Source organism: Periophthalmus magnuspinnatus, chromosome 7 (genome assembly GCF_009829125.3).
Source record: "Periophthalmus magnuspinnatus isolate fPerMag1 chromosome 7, fPerMag1.2.pri, whole genome shotgun sequence".
Lineage (NCBI taxonomy): Eukaryota > Metazoa > Chordata > Actinopteri > Gobiiformes > Gobiidae > Periophthalmus > Periophthalmus magnuspinnatus.
The window spans coordinates 29,732,204-29,749,440 of NC_047132.1; the positions used below are offsets into that span (position 1 = coordinate 29,732,204).

At 40.6% G+C, this 17,237-nt stretch overlaps 2 protein-coding genes across 4 annotated transcripts; both read left to right on the forward strand.

The window, feature by feature from the left end:
• The first annotated feature begins 585 nt into the window (after positions 1-585).
• Positions 586-2,452, forward strand: LOC129456399 (WAP four-disulfide core domain protein 2-like). 2 transcript variants are annotated; one of them, XM_055223172.1, is made up of 4 exons: positions 586-920; positions 1,460-1,612; positions 1,828-1,980; positions 2,289-2,452. In XM_055223172.1, exons 1-4 carry the CDS (start codon positions 851-853, stop codon positions 2,444-2,446), a joined length of 534 nt encoding a protein of 177 aa, XP_055079147.1. In that variant the 5' UTR covers positions 586-850; the 3' UTR covers positions 2,447-2,452. The 2 variants fall into 2 exon arrangements, with proteins under 2 accessions (XP_055079147.1, XP_055079148.1); XM_055223173.1 differs by having other exon boundaries at positions 652-920; positions 1,469-1,612.
• Positions 2,453-12,112: 9,660 nt separating this feature from the next.
• LOC129456401 (WAP four-disulfide core domain protein 18-like) lies at positions 12,113-13,909 on the forward strand. Of its 2 annotated transcripts, XM_055223176.1 has the most exons (3): positions 12,113-12,254; positions 12,819-12,974; positions 13,552-13,909. In XM_055223176.1, the coding sequence occupies exons 1-3, from the start codon at positions 12,185-12,187 to the stop codon at positions 13,707-13,709; spliced, it is 384 nt and encodes a 127-aa protein (XP_055079151.1). In that variant the 5' UTR covers positions 12,113-12,184; the 3' UTR covers positions 13,710-13,909. The 2 variants fall into 2 exon arrangements, 1 of the variants encoding a protein (XP_055079151.1); XR_008648742.1 differs by lacking the exon at positions 13,552-13,909 and having other exon boundaries at positions 12,167-12,254; positions 12,828-12,854.
• The last annotated feature ends 3,328 nt before the right edge of the window (positions 13,910-17,237 follow it).

Here is a 17,237-nt window from a genome sequence, read left to right on the forward strand (position 1 = left end):
GACCTTGAGTGCCCAGAAAGGCGCCCTATAAATAAAATGTATTATTATTATTAAATTTGCTTCTGTGAGCTTGGAAACATTTTATCAGTGTCTTCTGCCAGAGTACCTCAAATGAACAGCGTTACCTACAGTTTTGACAAGGAACACAGTGGATCCAAGTGCACTGATTTCCAACACTAAAGAATATTTACAAAAAATAACAGCAAAATTTAAAACCAGTCATGCTGTAACAGCCTGGACACACCACACCATTCCTGACTGAGGCTGGCTCCTTTTATTGAGCTTCTCCCTTAATTGGTGACTCCCACACTGCAGCACAGGTCAGTTCCAGGAAATCCAATAATATTGTTAAACGTAATTTTTTCTTTCGCAAAACAGTGTTAATCTTTATTCAATCAAATCTGTTATTAAAATAGAGCTCTATATTACTTTATCAGTGTTAACTGTGGAAAACAAACTAGATACAAGAAGCTAAAATATTTGGACACCCCTCCTCCTCAGCACACAGTTGTCTGGCCCGGAACCTTCTTAAGATGCTCCGGCTGCCTGGGGAGTCATTAGACTGGAACATTTAAGGTGGAAGACAACACAGGTGAGCAGAAATTCTAATGTTTCAATTGCAATCAATTAGCTGATGCGTTTATTCAAAAGGTGTCAACTCTGAACTAAACACAAAATATCAGATCATTACAATGTTAGATGGTGAAAAAGTTGCAGGGCAGGAATCCACAGAAGCAATATTAAATTAGATGTGCACAAGAACTGCTCTGTACTGAGGCTCCTCTTCAGGAGGATAAATAGAAGCTGTACATGAGTTTAATCTGTGTCTGTGTCTGCAGCAGTGAACAACATGGTGCGCTCTGTCCTCTGCCTCCTGACTGTGGCCCTGGCCTTTGTGCCTCTGATCTCTGCTGTGGAAGGTCAGTCACTTTGAATATGCTTTTAAATGGAGAACACTAAACACCCATGTTGTGTGTGTATATATTCAATTCTATCACCTTCTGTAGCTTGTTTTTTTTTTTTTTTTTTTTTTTTTCCCTATAATGTCTAGAGGTTTAATGTTTCAGTTACATTTGTAAAAATACATGATTTACTTGAACAGTAATTAGCTCAACTGGAACATGGTCCTGTTTGTCTGGAATGTTTCACAGCATTGAATTTGTGTATATTGCATTAATTCAGTTACAGGTTTAATTGCAAATTTACAGCACACCTGTTGGGAGCCAGTCATAAGGAGAACACTCCTGTTTGTCATATCCTTTAATTACACGTGGACCACAGGGTTAACTGTTCAGTGACAATATTTCACAATCCAAGCACCTGATCATGAAAAGTGTTTGTCACAAAATATAGGTGTGGGAGGAAATCTGACATTTTTTGAGCTAGTAATGATGTTGCCACTGAATCTTTAACACATGTGACGGACTTACTTTTTTTGGCTAATTGAAATTGTTTCCAGTGGTTTCAGAGAAACCTGGAGTCTGTCCCAAGCCCAGGACAGACATTGCCGTAGAGGTCGGTTGTCTGGATCAGTGCTCCACAGACAGTCAATGTGAGGGAAACCTGAAGTGCTGCTTCGACGGCTGTGGACGTGTTTGTGAAAAGCCAAGAGGTAACATGTCCCTCAGGAATATATGTGGTGGAAGTTTTTGTATGTATTGCTCATGGTTTCTCAGTAATGGTGATCAAATCCTACATTATCCATGTCCCACCTCTTTTGTATAAATACTTTTTACTGTTACTCAGAATATTTATTTCAGTGCTTTTTTGGAGTATTAAAAAAATACCACAAACTTTTTTTTTTGTGGACTTCTTGAATGTCCACAGGTGAGCCTAAGCGCAAGGACAAACGAGGATTGTGCCCTAGTCCAAGTGGTTTTGGACTGTGTGCCGAAATGTGCACTTTTGATGAAGACTGTAAGGAGGATGATAAATGCTGCTCCAATGGCTGTGGACATACCTGTCAGCAACCAGTCATAAGTAATGCACTCTTCACTTATTTACTTGATCTGTAATTCAAGGAGATGATTCGGGGTTAATTGACTGATACTATTCAAGGTTATTTATATAGCTCAGCTGACCAAAGCTTTGCACAACCAGCAGGAGCTGCTCAGCTGACCTCAGGGCTCTGGAGTATAGGGCTGTAGTAACTCCCTCAAATGGAAACATCTGATTGCACTCACAATATTAGCAGCTGATATTGAATATAGGTGTGAAATGTTTATTTTGACATTGTGAAACGTGGGTTTGCCTCTAAATAGATTTGACCTGTAACTTTCTCTTTACAGAATCCAAACCAGGATCCTGCCCTGACACGAGCCCTTTTTTCACCACATGTAAAAAGGAATGCACTGATGACAGTCAGTGTCCCGAGAACCTCAAATGCTGCTTCAGCAGCTGTGGACTCCAGTGTATCCCCCCTGAACATGGCAACAGTCCACAATGATTGTCATTTAATAAATGAATCCAAACAGTTCATTTGTGTGCAAGTTTTATATTGACACTTTAAAGTTAGTTTGTACTTGGACTGTACTTTAATGGGCTCTTTAACCACTTAATAGTACAACTTTGCAGCAGTGTATGTATATTTCACCCACACAATCTACACATCAAATGAAAGCTATGGCATTCATCTTTCTGAATGTAAACCACTTACACCTGTAATCACCAGTGCTGACAGGAAAGCTGTGTTTACAGGGAAGTCAAATGTGGATTTGGACTCCACTTACGAGTGCTCTGTTTCTGTCAAACATCAACATAGTCACACAAAGTTTGTCTCATTTGTTCTGTACATGTCCAGAGAATATAATCCAGTCAAGGAATTATGTCCATAAAAGTTTGATCCTCCTGCTGTCACTTTTTTGCATTTCCTTTGTCAATTTCAAGCATAATAAACTTCTGACAGTGCCAACTTTGTACCTCAGTGAAAAACTTGTTGGCTTGTGATTGACACCAAAGTTGGCCAATAAGGTGGGGGCTGTGAGTTACTGGAGCCCCGGACAGTGCTACAGACTGAAAGGGCACGCCCCACTCTCACCCTTGTAGAATCAAGCTGTTACACATGTTTAGTGATGTTTTCCACTTACAGCCAATGAACAGCGGAACATGATGCCTGACATGCAGTGGGTTCCCGTAAACAGCTGTGTGCATAAAAGGAGACTGGATACAAAGATCCACACGTAAAATTACGCGCATGTAATTGCGTAATTTTACACACTTTTGCGTTTTAAACATGACGAAACAGACAAAACAAAGGAAGTGCATGACCGAGGACACTGGATGTTTGTACAAGTTAAACTAGAGGCATCTCGGACCCGGAGCGGTTTGTGGAACCGAGTGAAGATCTCATGAGATTCCGGAGTAGCGCATAAAATGTCCTCGGCTGTTGTGGTATCTAACACAGGCACCAACTCCAAAAACTAACAGTTAAAGTCTCATCAACACTACGAATAAATATGGTCAGCTGAGCGACATCTGTAACACCAGTGCTGTTGTCAGTGACAACATAAAACGCTACAAACGACTCCACTTTGCGTTTCAATTAACCCCTTAACATTCTGGGTCATTTTGGTGAAATTGCCTTTGTTCTGACCTCTCCAAATTAAAATGAACACCATTATTGAACCCTCAGTAGTAAATCCACAAGTTTGGGGTCTCTGTAAAGGTAACACCCTATAGTTTTACCCACAGGTGTCAGAATCACTAAGTTTGTCTGGTAATCATCTATACACGTTGGAACACACATAAAAAATTATTTTTCTCATCCTCGCCTAATTTTTATTTTTTGTTAAAAAGAAGGTCTAGAAAGCTGCAGTAGGTAGCTGGGGACAAAAATACACTATCAACTGAAAATCACTCACATTTCAAATTTGAGTTCAATACCTATAAAAATTAGAGTTTTACACTCATTTTATCATCAGTAAGTCCAGGCCTCTCCAAACCCAATGGAGACATTTAGAGAACATTTGGAATAAATGCAATAACTTTAGAATGTTTCAACCCAGACATCAATGAGACTCTACTGAAAACTCACACAGAGAGGAATCTGAGAGGAACCCATCTGCTCTATTACTGTACATTTATATATCATATCAAAACACAAAATAAAATGTATATGTCTCTAAATTAATCGGTTGCAACCTTTTTAAGTTAGTTAGTTCTAGTTTAAGTTATCTCTTATCTATTTTCTTATTTAGTGAACTCTTCAATTTAAATCACCTCTAGTTCTTTTCAGTTCTATTCAAAGTTACCCTTTAAGTTTGAACCATTTTGTTTTGTTTACAACCAAACAACAATAACCATAATTGTAAAATAACCTTTTACAACCATTCGTTATCATCAATCAAATAAAAAGGTAAAAATTGTACAAAACTAAAATGAAATCAGCAAAAGGCTGAATCCCCCTGTGTTGCACAGAATAAAGTCTCTTTCTCCTAACTATTAATCCAGTGTCCTTTGTGTAGGAGTTTGGGTAAGTTCTGATGAAAACTATATACATGAAAACACATGGGCTGTGTCCCAATTCGCCAAACGCACCCTTTGAAGGGTCCCTTCGAAGTACTCTTCAAAGTGTAGTTTGAAGGTTCCGGTCGAGAATCTGCCCTCCTCAGTGTAACCGCCATCTTGCTGAAGTGGGACAGGCCCACACCACGGACCGCACTATCGTACCACTTTGAGCGTACGATACGTACATTACGGACGTTATTTTTAGTGATTTATTATTTAATAGAAGAAAAGTCAAGATGTCGTCGTCACAGCCATTTCTTTCTGTTTTGATTGAATATCAATTGGCAAATATAACGTTTGAGGTGATTTTTTTTACTCAATTGTAGCTACTTCATAACTTAAACAAAATATACCTTGTGAAAACGTAATAACAGAGACAGAGGTAACAATATCATTTCTACATTCATAGTCTATAAACCAGAGACACTGATTAGTGGTACATAAAGTGGGATATTGCAGTTTAATGGTTCGGTATTTTGGCCAGTGGCTACACCACTTTAATAACAGTAGAGGGCGCTGTTTCCCTTCTATGCCGTGCCAGTTCTTTTCATCTGATTATTATAAGGTATTTTCTAGCAGTGCAGCGCTATATCAAGCTAGTATCTTGATTTACTAACACGAAAGTAAATGACATGTGCCAACAGGGGGCGCAGACCTATGGAATGTACCGGAACTCATGAAGATTTTGTGCACGTCTCAGGACTCTGTTCTGTCCTTTCTGGAGAGTCCGTTGCTTCATTGTTCACATTCCCTGTGTGGAACTCATTAAACTCTTCTGACTTTATGTTTCAGTCTCTTGGTCTTTGACGCTTACAATAGAAACGAACATTCTTACATTATTCTTATTGCAGTAATAATTTCTAATGATAATAATGTCTTCTTATTGTGTAGCAATAACTGCACATTCTTTTATTCCATGTAACTCCTTTTTAATCATCAAACACACTGTACAGATCTTTATTCAGATTTAACAGTTTCATGTCACACTGTTGTAGATGAGGTAAACCAGTACAAACATTTGAACGTGTATTGCCCAACAGAGTCCATTTTCTTCTCTTTTTTGCTTAGCCATGGTGCATGATGGGATATAGAAGTGCGTGAAGTGTGCACGGATGCACGCTTCGGTTACGTCCGATCTCCATGGAAACGGTGGAAAGGGAAGGGCAGGTTTGTCGGCGGCATTCAGTAGGGTGCGTTGAAATGGGACAGCCCTTGTCGCGCCGGAAATTACGTAACTGCCCTTCGATGCACACTTCGAATGGTGATTCTAAGGCCAGTTTAGCGATTTGGGACACGGCCCTTCTCTCCTTTCTGCAGCAGCTCTGTGCTGTCTGTGTATTTCCCTCGTCTATCGCAGGAAAAACCCAAAACAATCCGGTTGGTTCCTGCTAGTCACGTGGTTCACGCACTACGTGAATTTCAAAATAAAAGTCCAAAGACAAATTAATTCACATTTCTTAAACTTTTGAACATACGTCTGCATGAAATAAAATATTTGACTTTTTAAATTGATTGGAACCACATATTTATTGTCTTTTTATCAAAAGTATTTATTTATGTTTTTATCAACAAGCTTTTACTTTGAAAATCGTTATGTTAACCTGGGTTACATCACGCTGTCAGCCTGGCTACCAATGGTGCGCCCTCAATGTTTGGGAAAAATGCAGGTGTTGTGACAAAATTCAGAGAGAAACTTCAAATGGAGGTGATGGTTTTTGTACACAAACTTGCGCTTGCCTTTTTGGGCACACCGGCATCTTCTGTGCTTTGTGAAAGGGTCTTCTCCAAGGCCGGAGAGGTTGTGTGGAAAAAAAAAAAAAAAGTGTTTAAAACCAAAAACTTTTGAGAAACTCTTATTTCTGAATAAAAATGAATACAATTTCCCTTGTCCTGTACATCATTGTCCAAGTTACACAAGCATAATCTGTGCCCTTTTCCTAGTTCCTCAAGCACTTTCACTGTTCTCTGATTACACCCTTGACATTTTCAGAAAAACAGCTTAACCTGCCATATCATATTACCATTTTGGAAAACTTTACACACACAGAACACATATAAATGTATTATACACTTATGTGACAATATATGCACAGAAATTATTTGGTCATAATTTTTTTGTAATTCATAGTCACTCCCAGCAGACATAACAGACACACAAATTCAATGCCTCACACATTATGTGGTTCAGATACAGCTGCCTGTGATTATACACTTGGCCAGTAGGTGATTTCGTGCACACACGAAGCTTCGAGAAATGAACCCTTTCTCGAGCCATTTGGCTCAAGTGGTTCAATGCCTCATGGGGCTTCATCTCACCACTAAAACTCAGCAACAGTCTGTAGATACAGTTCACTCTCTGATCAGACTGAGGTTGGCTCCTTTTATAGAGCCACTCCCTTAATTGGTGACTCCCACACTGCAGCACAGGTCAGTTCCAGCTAATCGAATAATAGTGTTAAAAGTTATTTTTAGCAAAACAGTGTTAATCTTTATTCAATCAAATGTGTTATTAAAATAGAGCTCTATATTACTTTATCAGTGTTAACTGTGGAAAACAAACTAGATACAAGAAGCTAAAATATTTGGACACCCCTCCTCCTCAGCACACAGTTGTCTGGCCCGGAACCTTCTTAAGATGCTCCGGCTGCCTGGGGAGTCATTAGACTGGAACATTTAAGGTGGAAGACAACAAAGGTGAGTAGAAATTCTAACAATTTAATTGCAATCAATTGACTGATGCACTCACTCATGTTTTATGTCACAGGCCAAGTTTAACTGCATAACCGTTTCAATTAATTAATGGACATCCTAGACTTGTTGGCATATCATATTTTTTACCTGTTTGCTTTAAGTTTAGGCCTGTGTAATGGACTAACTACATGAGTCACACAGATGGAAACATCTTCAACTTGTAGCTCAGTAGAGATGAATTTAGCTTAACTGAACCTTTACCAAGGAGGTTTGGCTCGTCTCATCTGACACCAATGTAGCATTCAGGTGTGAGGAAACAGATTTTTTTTTTCTGGTTGTTTGTTTCTGACTGCAAGGGTGACTGTAGGACATAACTCGCACCACAACAAGAGCAAAACATTCTTGACTCACTAGAGCCAGTCTCCCAAAAAACTGAATAATGGAACATTTATATCAACTTCAACAACAAACAGTTACAAGAACAAAAGGTGTCAACTCTGAAGAGAACACACAATATCAGATCATTACAATATCAGATGGTGAAAACGTTGCAGGGCAGGAATCTACAGAATTACTAAACTAGATGTGCACAAGGACAGCTCTGTACTGAGGCTCCTCTTCAGGAGGATAAATGGAAGCTGTACATGAGTTTAATCTGTGTCTGTGTCTGCAGCAGTGAACAACATGGTGCGCTCTGTCCTCTGCCTCCTGACTGTGGCCCTGGCCTTTGTGCCTCTGCTCTCTGCTGTGAAAGGTCAGTCACTTTGAATATGCTTTTAAATAGAGAACATTGAACGCATGTCATTTATACTCGGTTCTATGAGCTTGTGTTGCTTCATATGGTGTCTTTTTTTAATCTTTTAGTGACATTTGTGAAAAATAGACATGGATTTACACTCTCACTAATGCACTAAACTGGAACATGGTCCTGTTTGTCTGGAATGTTTCACATCATGGCATTGACTGTGCGAAGTGCATTAATTGCATTGCAGGTGTTTAATTGCAAATTTACTCCACACCTGTCAGGAGTGAGTCATGATACTCCAGTGTTTGGTTCACCTGTAATTAAAGGAGATGAGAGGGTGAACTGATCAGTGATATTTCACAATCCAAGAACCTCATGTTCTGATTTCAACTGAAATTGAAAGTTGGTGACAGAATATAGGTGTGGAATAAAATCTGACTTTCTTTTTTGGGCTGGTCATTTTCTTTGACAACCACATAGAAATTTGACATTGTAAAATGAATTCAAATATGAAATGTTTACAAATATGATCATGAAGTAGACTTTCTTGGTTAATTAAATAAAATTGTGTTTCCAGTGCATTCAGAGAAACCTGGAGTCTGTCCCAAGCCAAACACTGACATACGGAGCTCCAGTGGTCTGACTGAGTGCAACTCCGACAGTCAATGTGGGAAAAACCTCAAGTGCTGCTTCGACTGTGGACATGTTTGTAAAGGGCCTCAAAGAGGTAACATGTCCCTCAGGAATATGTGGTGGATGTTATTTACACTTTGCCCATGGTTTCTCAAATTTTATTGATCAAATCCTACATTATCCTTGCCCCACCTCTTGGTTACGTGTGTATATTTTTACATTTCAGTGCTTAAACAGGATTTTTAAAAATACCAGGCTTTTTTTTAAAAATGAAATTCTTGAATGTCCACAGGTGGGTCTAAGGCCAAACGAGGATTCAAACCTAGTCCAGGTGATTTTGGGGTCTGTGTCCATCCGTGCAGATCTGATGAAGACTGTAAGGACGATAAATGCTGCCCCACCAAGTGTGGGAAAATCTGTCAGCCAGCAGTCATAGGTAATGCACTCTTCAGTCATTTATCTTTTTTTTAATTCAAAGAATTGACATTGGAAAACATTCTTGCTGTGAATGGGTTTGCCTCTCTGCAGATTTGACCTGTAACGGTTTATCTTCACAGAACCCAAACCAGGATCGTGCCCTGCTCCAGTCCCCCATTTTGCCCCATGTCCTGATGAATGCTCTGACGACAGTCATTGTAAGAAGAACCTCAAATGCTGCTACAGCGGCTGTGGACTCCAGTGTCTGCCCCCTGAAGATGGCAAAAGTCAAAAGGGCTAATCATTTTGGTGGTTGTGAATCTTGAATCACATCACATACTCCTAGGTCTGCTTATGAGATGATTTAACCCTGGCTCTTTGCCATTAAAATTGTGCAGAGTAAATGTTCAAGGAGACAAACTGTTGCAGTAACATGTTGTTTCATGCCATGTGCTACAATTTCCTGCTCATTTAATAAAAATTACACAACAGTGAGTTGTGGACCTGGTTCTGTTGTCTGTAGATATTGTCATTACAAATTTTCTTAAACAACTTCAGACCCTGGAGCTGATTCCACTGTATGAAAAGAAGCTGAGCAAAGGTTCAGTATGTTTTTCAAGATGTGCTGTTTGGGTTCAGAGGACCTAGTGGATCAGAGTTTGGAACAATTTAAAAAAAAAATATTTTTTTTTTTCAATGAAAGTGGAGCTGCGTCAATCTTGGATGTAAATACACAATTGAGCTATTTGTGTTTAATTGTATATTTATTACAATGGTAATATCCTTTAATGCAGGGGTGCCTGGAGCTTTGATAATGGCCCTCTGCTGATTTTATTTAAACTTTTTTTTTTTTTTTGTTGGTGCGACCTGAGCAGTGCCTCTGTAGCCTCCCACCAGAGTGAGCGCAACTTTGCTCTTATGAACCCTGTTAATGTGCTCTTCTTTGACTGGGGCACCTTCATCAGCAGAATGTCTGTCAAAAGAGAAAAGTGGACATTGAGTGTCCGGTTTAAGAAAAATACACTAATTCCTTTTTGTTCAGAGGTGAATAGGGAAAACAGTGTGATTAGTATGCAGGCAAAAAGTGGTGCTGAAGGAATAATCTTAAATGGCACTATGAGACTCGGCATGGAGAAAAATACAGCAAAGTGATCCAGAACAGTGAGAAGATGGAAGATAAATGAGTTGTTGGGCCTGAAGAAAGAGCAGTATTTTCACCGAGAGCTGAGGTTAGTGATGCTGCCGTAAAAGCGAGCTACCTGATTGCTAGTAAAATGGTTATCATCGAAGATGTACAGTTAGGGTGAGTTTGTCAAAACTTGCACGCTAAACAATGCAAAAATTCTGTGTCCAAAGAAATTACAAGTTTTTGCCAACATGGGCCTGTCCAGGAATTGTGTGGCAGAAAGAATTTCAGGACGAGCAACAGATTTGGACAATTAATTGAAACGCAAAGTAGAGTCGTTTGTGGCATTTTCTGTTGCCATTAATGACAGCACTGGTGTTACAGATGTCGATCAGCTGGACATATTTATTTGTGGTGTTGATGAGACTTTAACTGTTAGTTTTTGGAGTTGGTGCCTGTGTTAGATACCACAGCAGCCAAGGACATTTTATGTGCTGTTGGTGCGCTGGGCAGAGTGGGCCTACGGCAGTGATGCCACACAAGGAAGCTGGTGTGGCTTCTTTAGAAGCAGCACCACTGTTAAGGTATGGTCATTCCCTTTCTTCCAATTTAGAATAACACTAATAGTTTGTCTGTGTTCCTGCTGCAGTGATTTAACGGCCTACTCATATGTATCATTAAAGGAAAAGATTACACAAATGCAGCTACATCTGGGGATGGCAAAAATAAAGCTAATACAACAACTGGAGACCAGGTGGAACAGTACATACGTTTGGTCCCAATAATCACTTCAGATGAGTTCAACATTGTTAGAGGGTTCCTTTCTTTGCTGTCTCCCTTTTATGATGCTGTAGAGCTGTCGGCCAAGGAAAATGTGTCTGTCTCCAAAGTTGTCCCCCTAATGAAAATGCTGGAGCAAAACCTTCAGGAGGAAACTGTAAAGCCGACACTGCAGTGGCATTGGAAATGGGAGACCAGCTCATCAGGCAACTGTGGGAGAAGCTTTATACTTTGCAGTCAATGAGCATCGTGTCCCTTGCTACACTCCTGGACCCCCGATTTAAAGTTATTGGATTTTTCAGTCAAGCAAAAGCCACCAAAAGTTTTAAAGCGACTGAATTCAGTGTATGCTACCATTATAATCCCCCAGGCTTCTACCTCTCATTATGTCACTGGAGGTAATCTGTTATTTTACATTTTGACATCAAATTCAATGCCTCACACATTATGTGGTTCAGATACAGCTGCCTGTGATTATACACTTGGCCAGTAGGTGGTTTCGTGCACACATGAAGCTTCGAGAAATGTACCCTTTCTCAGGCCAGTTGGCTAAAGTGGTTCAATGCCTCATGGGGCTTCATCTCACCACTAAAAATCAGCCATACAGTAACAGTCTGTACACACAGCTCACTCTCTGATCAGACTGAGGTTGGCTCCTTTTATTGAGCTTCTCCCTTAATTGGTGACTCCCACACTGCAGCACAGGTCAGTTCCAGCAAATCCAATAATAGTGTTAAAAGTTATTTTTAGCAAAACAGTGTTAATCTTTATTCAATCAAATGTGTTATTAAAATAGAGCTCTATATTACTTTATCAGTGTTAACTGTGGAAAACAAACTAGATACAAGAAGCTAAAATATCTGGACACCCCTCCTCCTCAGCACACAGTTGTCTGGCCTGGAACCTTCTTAAGATGCTCCGGCTGCCTGGGGAGTCATTAGACTGGAACATTTAAGGTGGAAGACAACACAGGTGAGCAGAAATTCAAACAATTCAATTACAATCAATTGGCCGATTCACTAAAAAGGTGTCAACTCTGAACTAAACGCAAAATATCAGCTCATTACAATGTTAGATGGTGAAAAAGTTACAGGGCAGGAATCTACAGAATCAGTAATAAATTTGATGTTCAAATTTCAGTTTTGTTTTTTGTTTTTTTTCCAGTATGATCATGTTTAATACAGGGCGGGCACAAGGACAGCTCTGTACTGAGGCTCCTCTTCAGGAGGATAAATAGAAGCTGTACATGAGTTTAATCTGTGTCTGTGTCTGCAGCAGTGAACAACATGGTGCGCTCTGTCCTCTGCCTCCTGACTGTGGCCCTGGCCTTTGTGCCTCTGCTCTCTGCTGTGGAAGGTCAGTCACTTTGAATATGCTTTTAAATAGAGAACATTGAACACCAATATCGTGTATATACTTAATTCTATATATACCTCAATGTCCAGAGGTTTTAATGTTTCAGTGACATTTGTGAAAATAAGACATGGTTTTATTTTAGCAGTAATGCACTAAACTGGAACATGGTCCCGTTTGTCTGGAATGGTTCATGGCATTGTATTTGTATAAAATTGCGTTAATTCAATTACTGGTTAAATTGCAAATTTACAGCACGCTTGTTGGGAGCCAGTCATAAGGAGAACACTCCTGTTTGTCATATCCTTTAATTACATGTGGACCACAGGGCTAACCGTTCAGTGACACTATTTCACAATCCAAGCACCTGATCATGTTGTCTTTTCAACTGAAAAGATCTGACAAATGACGTTGGTCACAGAATATGGGTGTGGGAGGAAATCTGACATTTTTTGATCTAGTAATGATGTTGGACGACGATCACCACATTGTAAAATGCCACTGAATCTTTAACACATCTGACTATGAAGTTGACTTTTTGGGCTAATTCTTTAAAATTGTTTCCAGTGGATTCAGAGAAACCTGGAGTCTGTCCCAAGCCCAGGCCAGACATTGACCCAAAAGTCGCCTCTTGTCTGAACGAGTGCTCCTCAGACAGTCAATGTGAGGGAAACCTGAAGTGCTGCTTCAACGGCTGTGGACATGTTTGTGAAAAGCCAAGAGGTAACATGTCCCTCAGGAATACATGTAGTAGATGTTCAAATCCTACATTATCCTTGCCCCATCTTTGTACACATCACATTTATTTCAGTGCTTTCTTGGAGCATTAAAAATTACCAGGAACATTTTTTTTAATCCAAACTTCCTGACTGTCCACAGGTGAGCCCAAGCGCAAGGACAAACGAGGATTGTGCCCTAGTCCAAGTGGTTTTGGACCGTGTGTCGAAATGTGCACTTTTGATGACGACTGTAAGGAGGATGATAAATGCTGCTCCAATGGCTGTGGACATACCTGTCAGCGACCAGTCATAAGTAATGCACTTCACTTATTTAATCTAATTCAGGGTTAATTGACTGATGCTATTTAAAGTTATTTATACAGCACATCTGAAGCAAATTCAGCTCAGGGCTCTGGAGTATAGGGCTGCAATAACTCCCTCAAATAAAGGGGATCAATAGAAACATGAATTGCAATACTATTTCACAATATTGGCACCCGATATGAATATAGGTGTGAAATAAAATGTATATTTTGACATTGTAAAACATGCTTTCTTACTGTGGATAACTTTCTTTACAGAATCCAAACCAGGATCCTGCCCTGACACAATCCCTTTTTTCACCACATGTAAAAAGGAATGCACTGATGACAGTCAGTGTCCTGAGAACCTCAAATGCTGCTTCAGCAGCTGTGGACTCCAGTGTATCCCCCCTGAACATGGCAACAGTCCACAATGATGGTCAGAATCATTTTGGAAATCTTGAATCACTTTATCCTCTAAGCCTGCTTGTCATGAAATGATTCAACTCTGGCTCTTTGACACTGAAATTGTGCAGCTACAGTAAATTATCAAGGAGACCATGAAATGGTTGCAGTAACATTTTGATGCATGTCATGTGCTCCCATTTTCGGTTTTAATAAATGAATCCAAACAGTTCATGTGCAAGTTTTATATTGACACTTTAAAGCTACAATTTGGGCTGCGACAGCTTCATCAGCAAAAGGGAAAAGTGGACATCTATTGTCAGGTTCTTCAAGGAAAAATTGGCTAATTTCTCTTTGTTCACGGCGGTAAATGGGGAAACAAGTGGCAGTGCTTAAGGAATATAATAAATGCCACAATGAGACTTGGCATGGTGAAAAATACAGTGATTTGATCTGGAGAATTGAAGATAAACGAGTTGTTGCGGAGCCTGAAGAAACAGCTGTGCGTTTTCACCTGGAGCGAAGAGGTTGGTGATGCCGCTGTAAAAGCAAGCTACCTGATTGCTGGCAAAATATCAAAGCTGTACAGTGAGGGTGAGTTTGACAATTTCTGCTGAAGGCTACAGAAAATGTTTCCTGAGAAACAGTTTTTGACCTCGGCCTGTTCAGGAATTGTGTCGCAGAAAGAATTTCAGATCGAGCAGCAGATTTGGACAGTTAATTGAAACACAAATTGGAGTTGCCATTAATGACAGCACTGGTGTTAGATGTCGCTCAGCTGGACATATTTATTTGTGGTGTTGATGAGACTAACGGTTTTTGGAGTTGGTGCCTGTGTTAGATGCCACAGCAGCTGAGGACATTTTATGTGCTGTTGTTGGTGCGCTGGGCAGAGTAGGTGTGGACTGGTCTCGCTCTGTCAGCCTGGCTACAGATGGTGCGCCCTCAATGCAAAGATCAGAGAGAAAGTTCAAATGGAGGTGATGGTTTTTGGACATTTCACTACATTGCACCAAGAGGCATTGTGCTGCAGGTCGTTAAGAATGGATCACGTTATGGAAGTTGTTGTCCAAACTGTTGATTTCATCAGAGCCAGAGGTCTGAATCATCGTCAGTTTGACTGGTTTCTCAGTGACAATAACATCACCCATGGTTTGCCTTACTACACTTTAGAAAAACGGTTAAGCTGAGGTCCTGTGCTAAAGCGCTTTTTGATGTATGTGAGGAAATTGGACAGTTCATGATGAAAAAAGTTAAACTTGTGATGGAATTACAGTGTGAACAATGGATACAGGACCTTGCATTTATGGTTGATATTACGGTGCACTTGAATAATCTGAAAAAGACGGTGAAGGGGCGCAAAAAATCATCACACAGTATTATTGTGGCAATCGAAGGGTTAATAATGTGAGATAGTACTAATAAATGTAAGTGTTGCAACAACGCCACCCCAAATCTAGTCTGGGGACTAGAACCTAAGTATAAGACACACAGATAAGCATATTCAAATGAAAGACCCAGGTTTCACTTAATTTACATCATGTGTATTTAACATATTAAGGGAAACTGTGTTCTAATTTCATTAACAATAACTACAATATATAAAATCTGAGTCCACCCGTACACACTCATTCAGTGGATTAAAAGTTTACAGAGCCCAAACCCACCGCCTGTCAGACCACGTACAGGGCAAAATCCAGCTCGACTCACAGAGCTCAGGTGTGACCAGTCCGAGCTCTGCCCAGAACAGCACCACTAAAAGAAGGCGATCTCACAGTGGACCAAATGAAACTGTAAATTGAGCCAAGCATAACAAAACAAAGGTGAGGCAAGAAAGCAGAACAAAACAGCAGAGGCAAAGAAAGAAAAGAAAGCAAGGCGTGGAAAGACAAAACAAAAGAAAGCAAGACAAAGCAGCAGAGGTGGCGTACCCTGTGCCACTATGACCACTGATGACACCTAAAAACATGAAAGGGGAGTTACCATTAGTGACCATTTGTGTCCTTACCACAATGCCAACTTTCTTTATTGATGAAAACTCACCACTGTGCGTAATGGACATGGTACAGCGAGTACAGCCGAGCAGCAGGACTACAAGGGACAGATGCACAAGAAGAATTTGGGAATTTTATGAATGAAGAGGTCCCACATGACTTGTCACTACAGAGGAGGGCACAACAGCGACGCACACTTGGCCCAAGGTGCAAAGTTATGGCCGAGCAGAGAAGCTACATAAAAGATGGGCTTTATGAGAGTTTGGACAATTTTGTGACAGGAGTAGTGGGTATTATTTACAGTACCTGTCGCCAAAGACGAGGGCGCACGAGAACGCGCTGTGAAGTTCAGTGTGTTGTGAAAGTCAATCGGTGCCAAGCTGCAGTCAGCCAGCGGCAATAAAAGAACAATGATTTAGGTTTAGATTTGGATATTTTCATGAATGAAGAGTAACGGATTAGGAATTTACCTGGGCATGGAGGACAGAGCTGCCTACACAGGGACCCGGAAATGTGTGTGGGCAAAAGGGGGAGCAATGAGAAAAGGAGAGCTTATATAGTCCACCAGATGGCATCGTGGGAAACCAGGTAAGCGCACCTGCCGCACAGGCCTCAACAGCTGTCTGAGCACATGATGATAATATCTGTACATCCAAATTAAAGCTCATGTTGGAGACTCAGCTGGCAAATAGTGACCCTGCTCATTTTCCTAGTCTGAGACATGTATGTGAAGCCAACGTCCTGCTGACATCAGTCTTTACAAAGACAAGGTTGCAGGGTTGCTGAGAGAGTTTCGGGAGGTCATCTGCAAGTGATTTAGCACCAGGTTCTCCACAAACATGAGGTGCGAGATAGAAGAGCGGCGACCCGTGTTGGCCGAGCCCCGTCACGAACGGCTCTGCTCACCGACCCCCGTGGGCCGGCTATCCTTGACCACTCAAACATCCACAGAGCTGTGGTATCATCACGTTTAGGGGGATTCTGACTTGGAGGTGTTCAGTCATAATTCCACTGATGGTAGCGTCACCCCATTGGCTCCTCAGCCAAACACATGCACCAAATGTCTGAACCTGCGGCTCCTCTAGAGATGTTACGCTCGAGCCTCTCAGCTCGACACTGTATCAACCCTATGAAGCAAGTGTTGCCAAGTATTGTTTCGATACACGCTTCACCATGGCAAAAATCAAGTGACCAGTCAAACCGAGGCCTCGTTACGTCAGAAGTGTCAGAGATATGTGTCGAGTGTGTCGGTTTCAAGCTGCTTCGCAGGAATTTTGATGGGGGTGGTTTGTAATTGTATCAGAGCTTTAAAAGAGTCTGAATCCCCCCAAGAATTGTGGGTTTTGAGAGGAGGACATTTTGTTGATGGCATTTCTAACACTATACTAGTTATTCAATAAGGGAAAGTTCATATTAAAGCAGATAAAATACAACAGGTAAGAATAGATTACACCTAATACAGATACATTTATATACACTTGGTGACATATTACATAACACAAGATACACTCCACCACATACACAGATTCACATCAACACACACCTGGGCCTATATAATACACATGG

Excerpts from the sequence above, each read along its gene's own strand:
- LOC129456399 (XM_055223172.1), top strand. The coding sequence starts at position 851 with ATGGTGCGCTCTGTCCTCTGCCTCCTGACTGTGGCCCTGGCCTTTGTG. Across the intron at positions 921-1,459 it reads TCTGATCTCTGCTGTGGAAG|TGGTTTCAGAGAAACCTGGA; the intron begins GTCAGTCACTTT and ends AATTGTTTCCAG. Across the intron at positions 1,981-2,288 it reads CTGTCAGCAACCAGTCATAA|AATCCAAACCAGGATCCTGC; the intron begins GTAATGCACTCT and ends TTCTCTTTACAG.
- LOC129456401 (XM_055223176.1), top strand. The coding sequence starts at position 12,185 with ATGGTGCGCTCTGTCCTCTGCCTCCTGACTGTGGCCCTGGCCTTTGTG. Across the intron at positions 12,255-12,818 it reads TCTGCTCTCTGCTGTGGAAG|TGGATTCAGAGAAACCTGGA; the intron begins GTCAGTCACTTT and ends AATTGTTTCCAG. Across the intron at positions 12,975-13,551 it reads TGTTTGTGAAAAGCCAAGAG|AATCCAAACCAGGATCCTGC; the intron begins GTAACATGTCCC and ends CTTTCTTTACAG.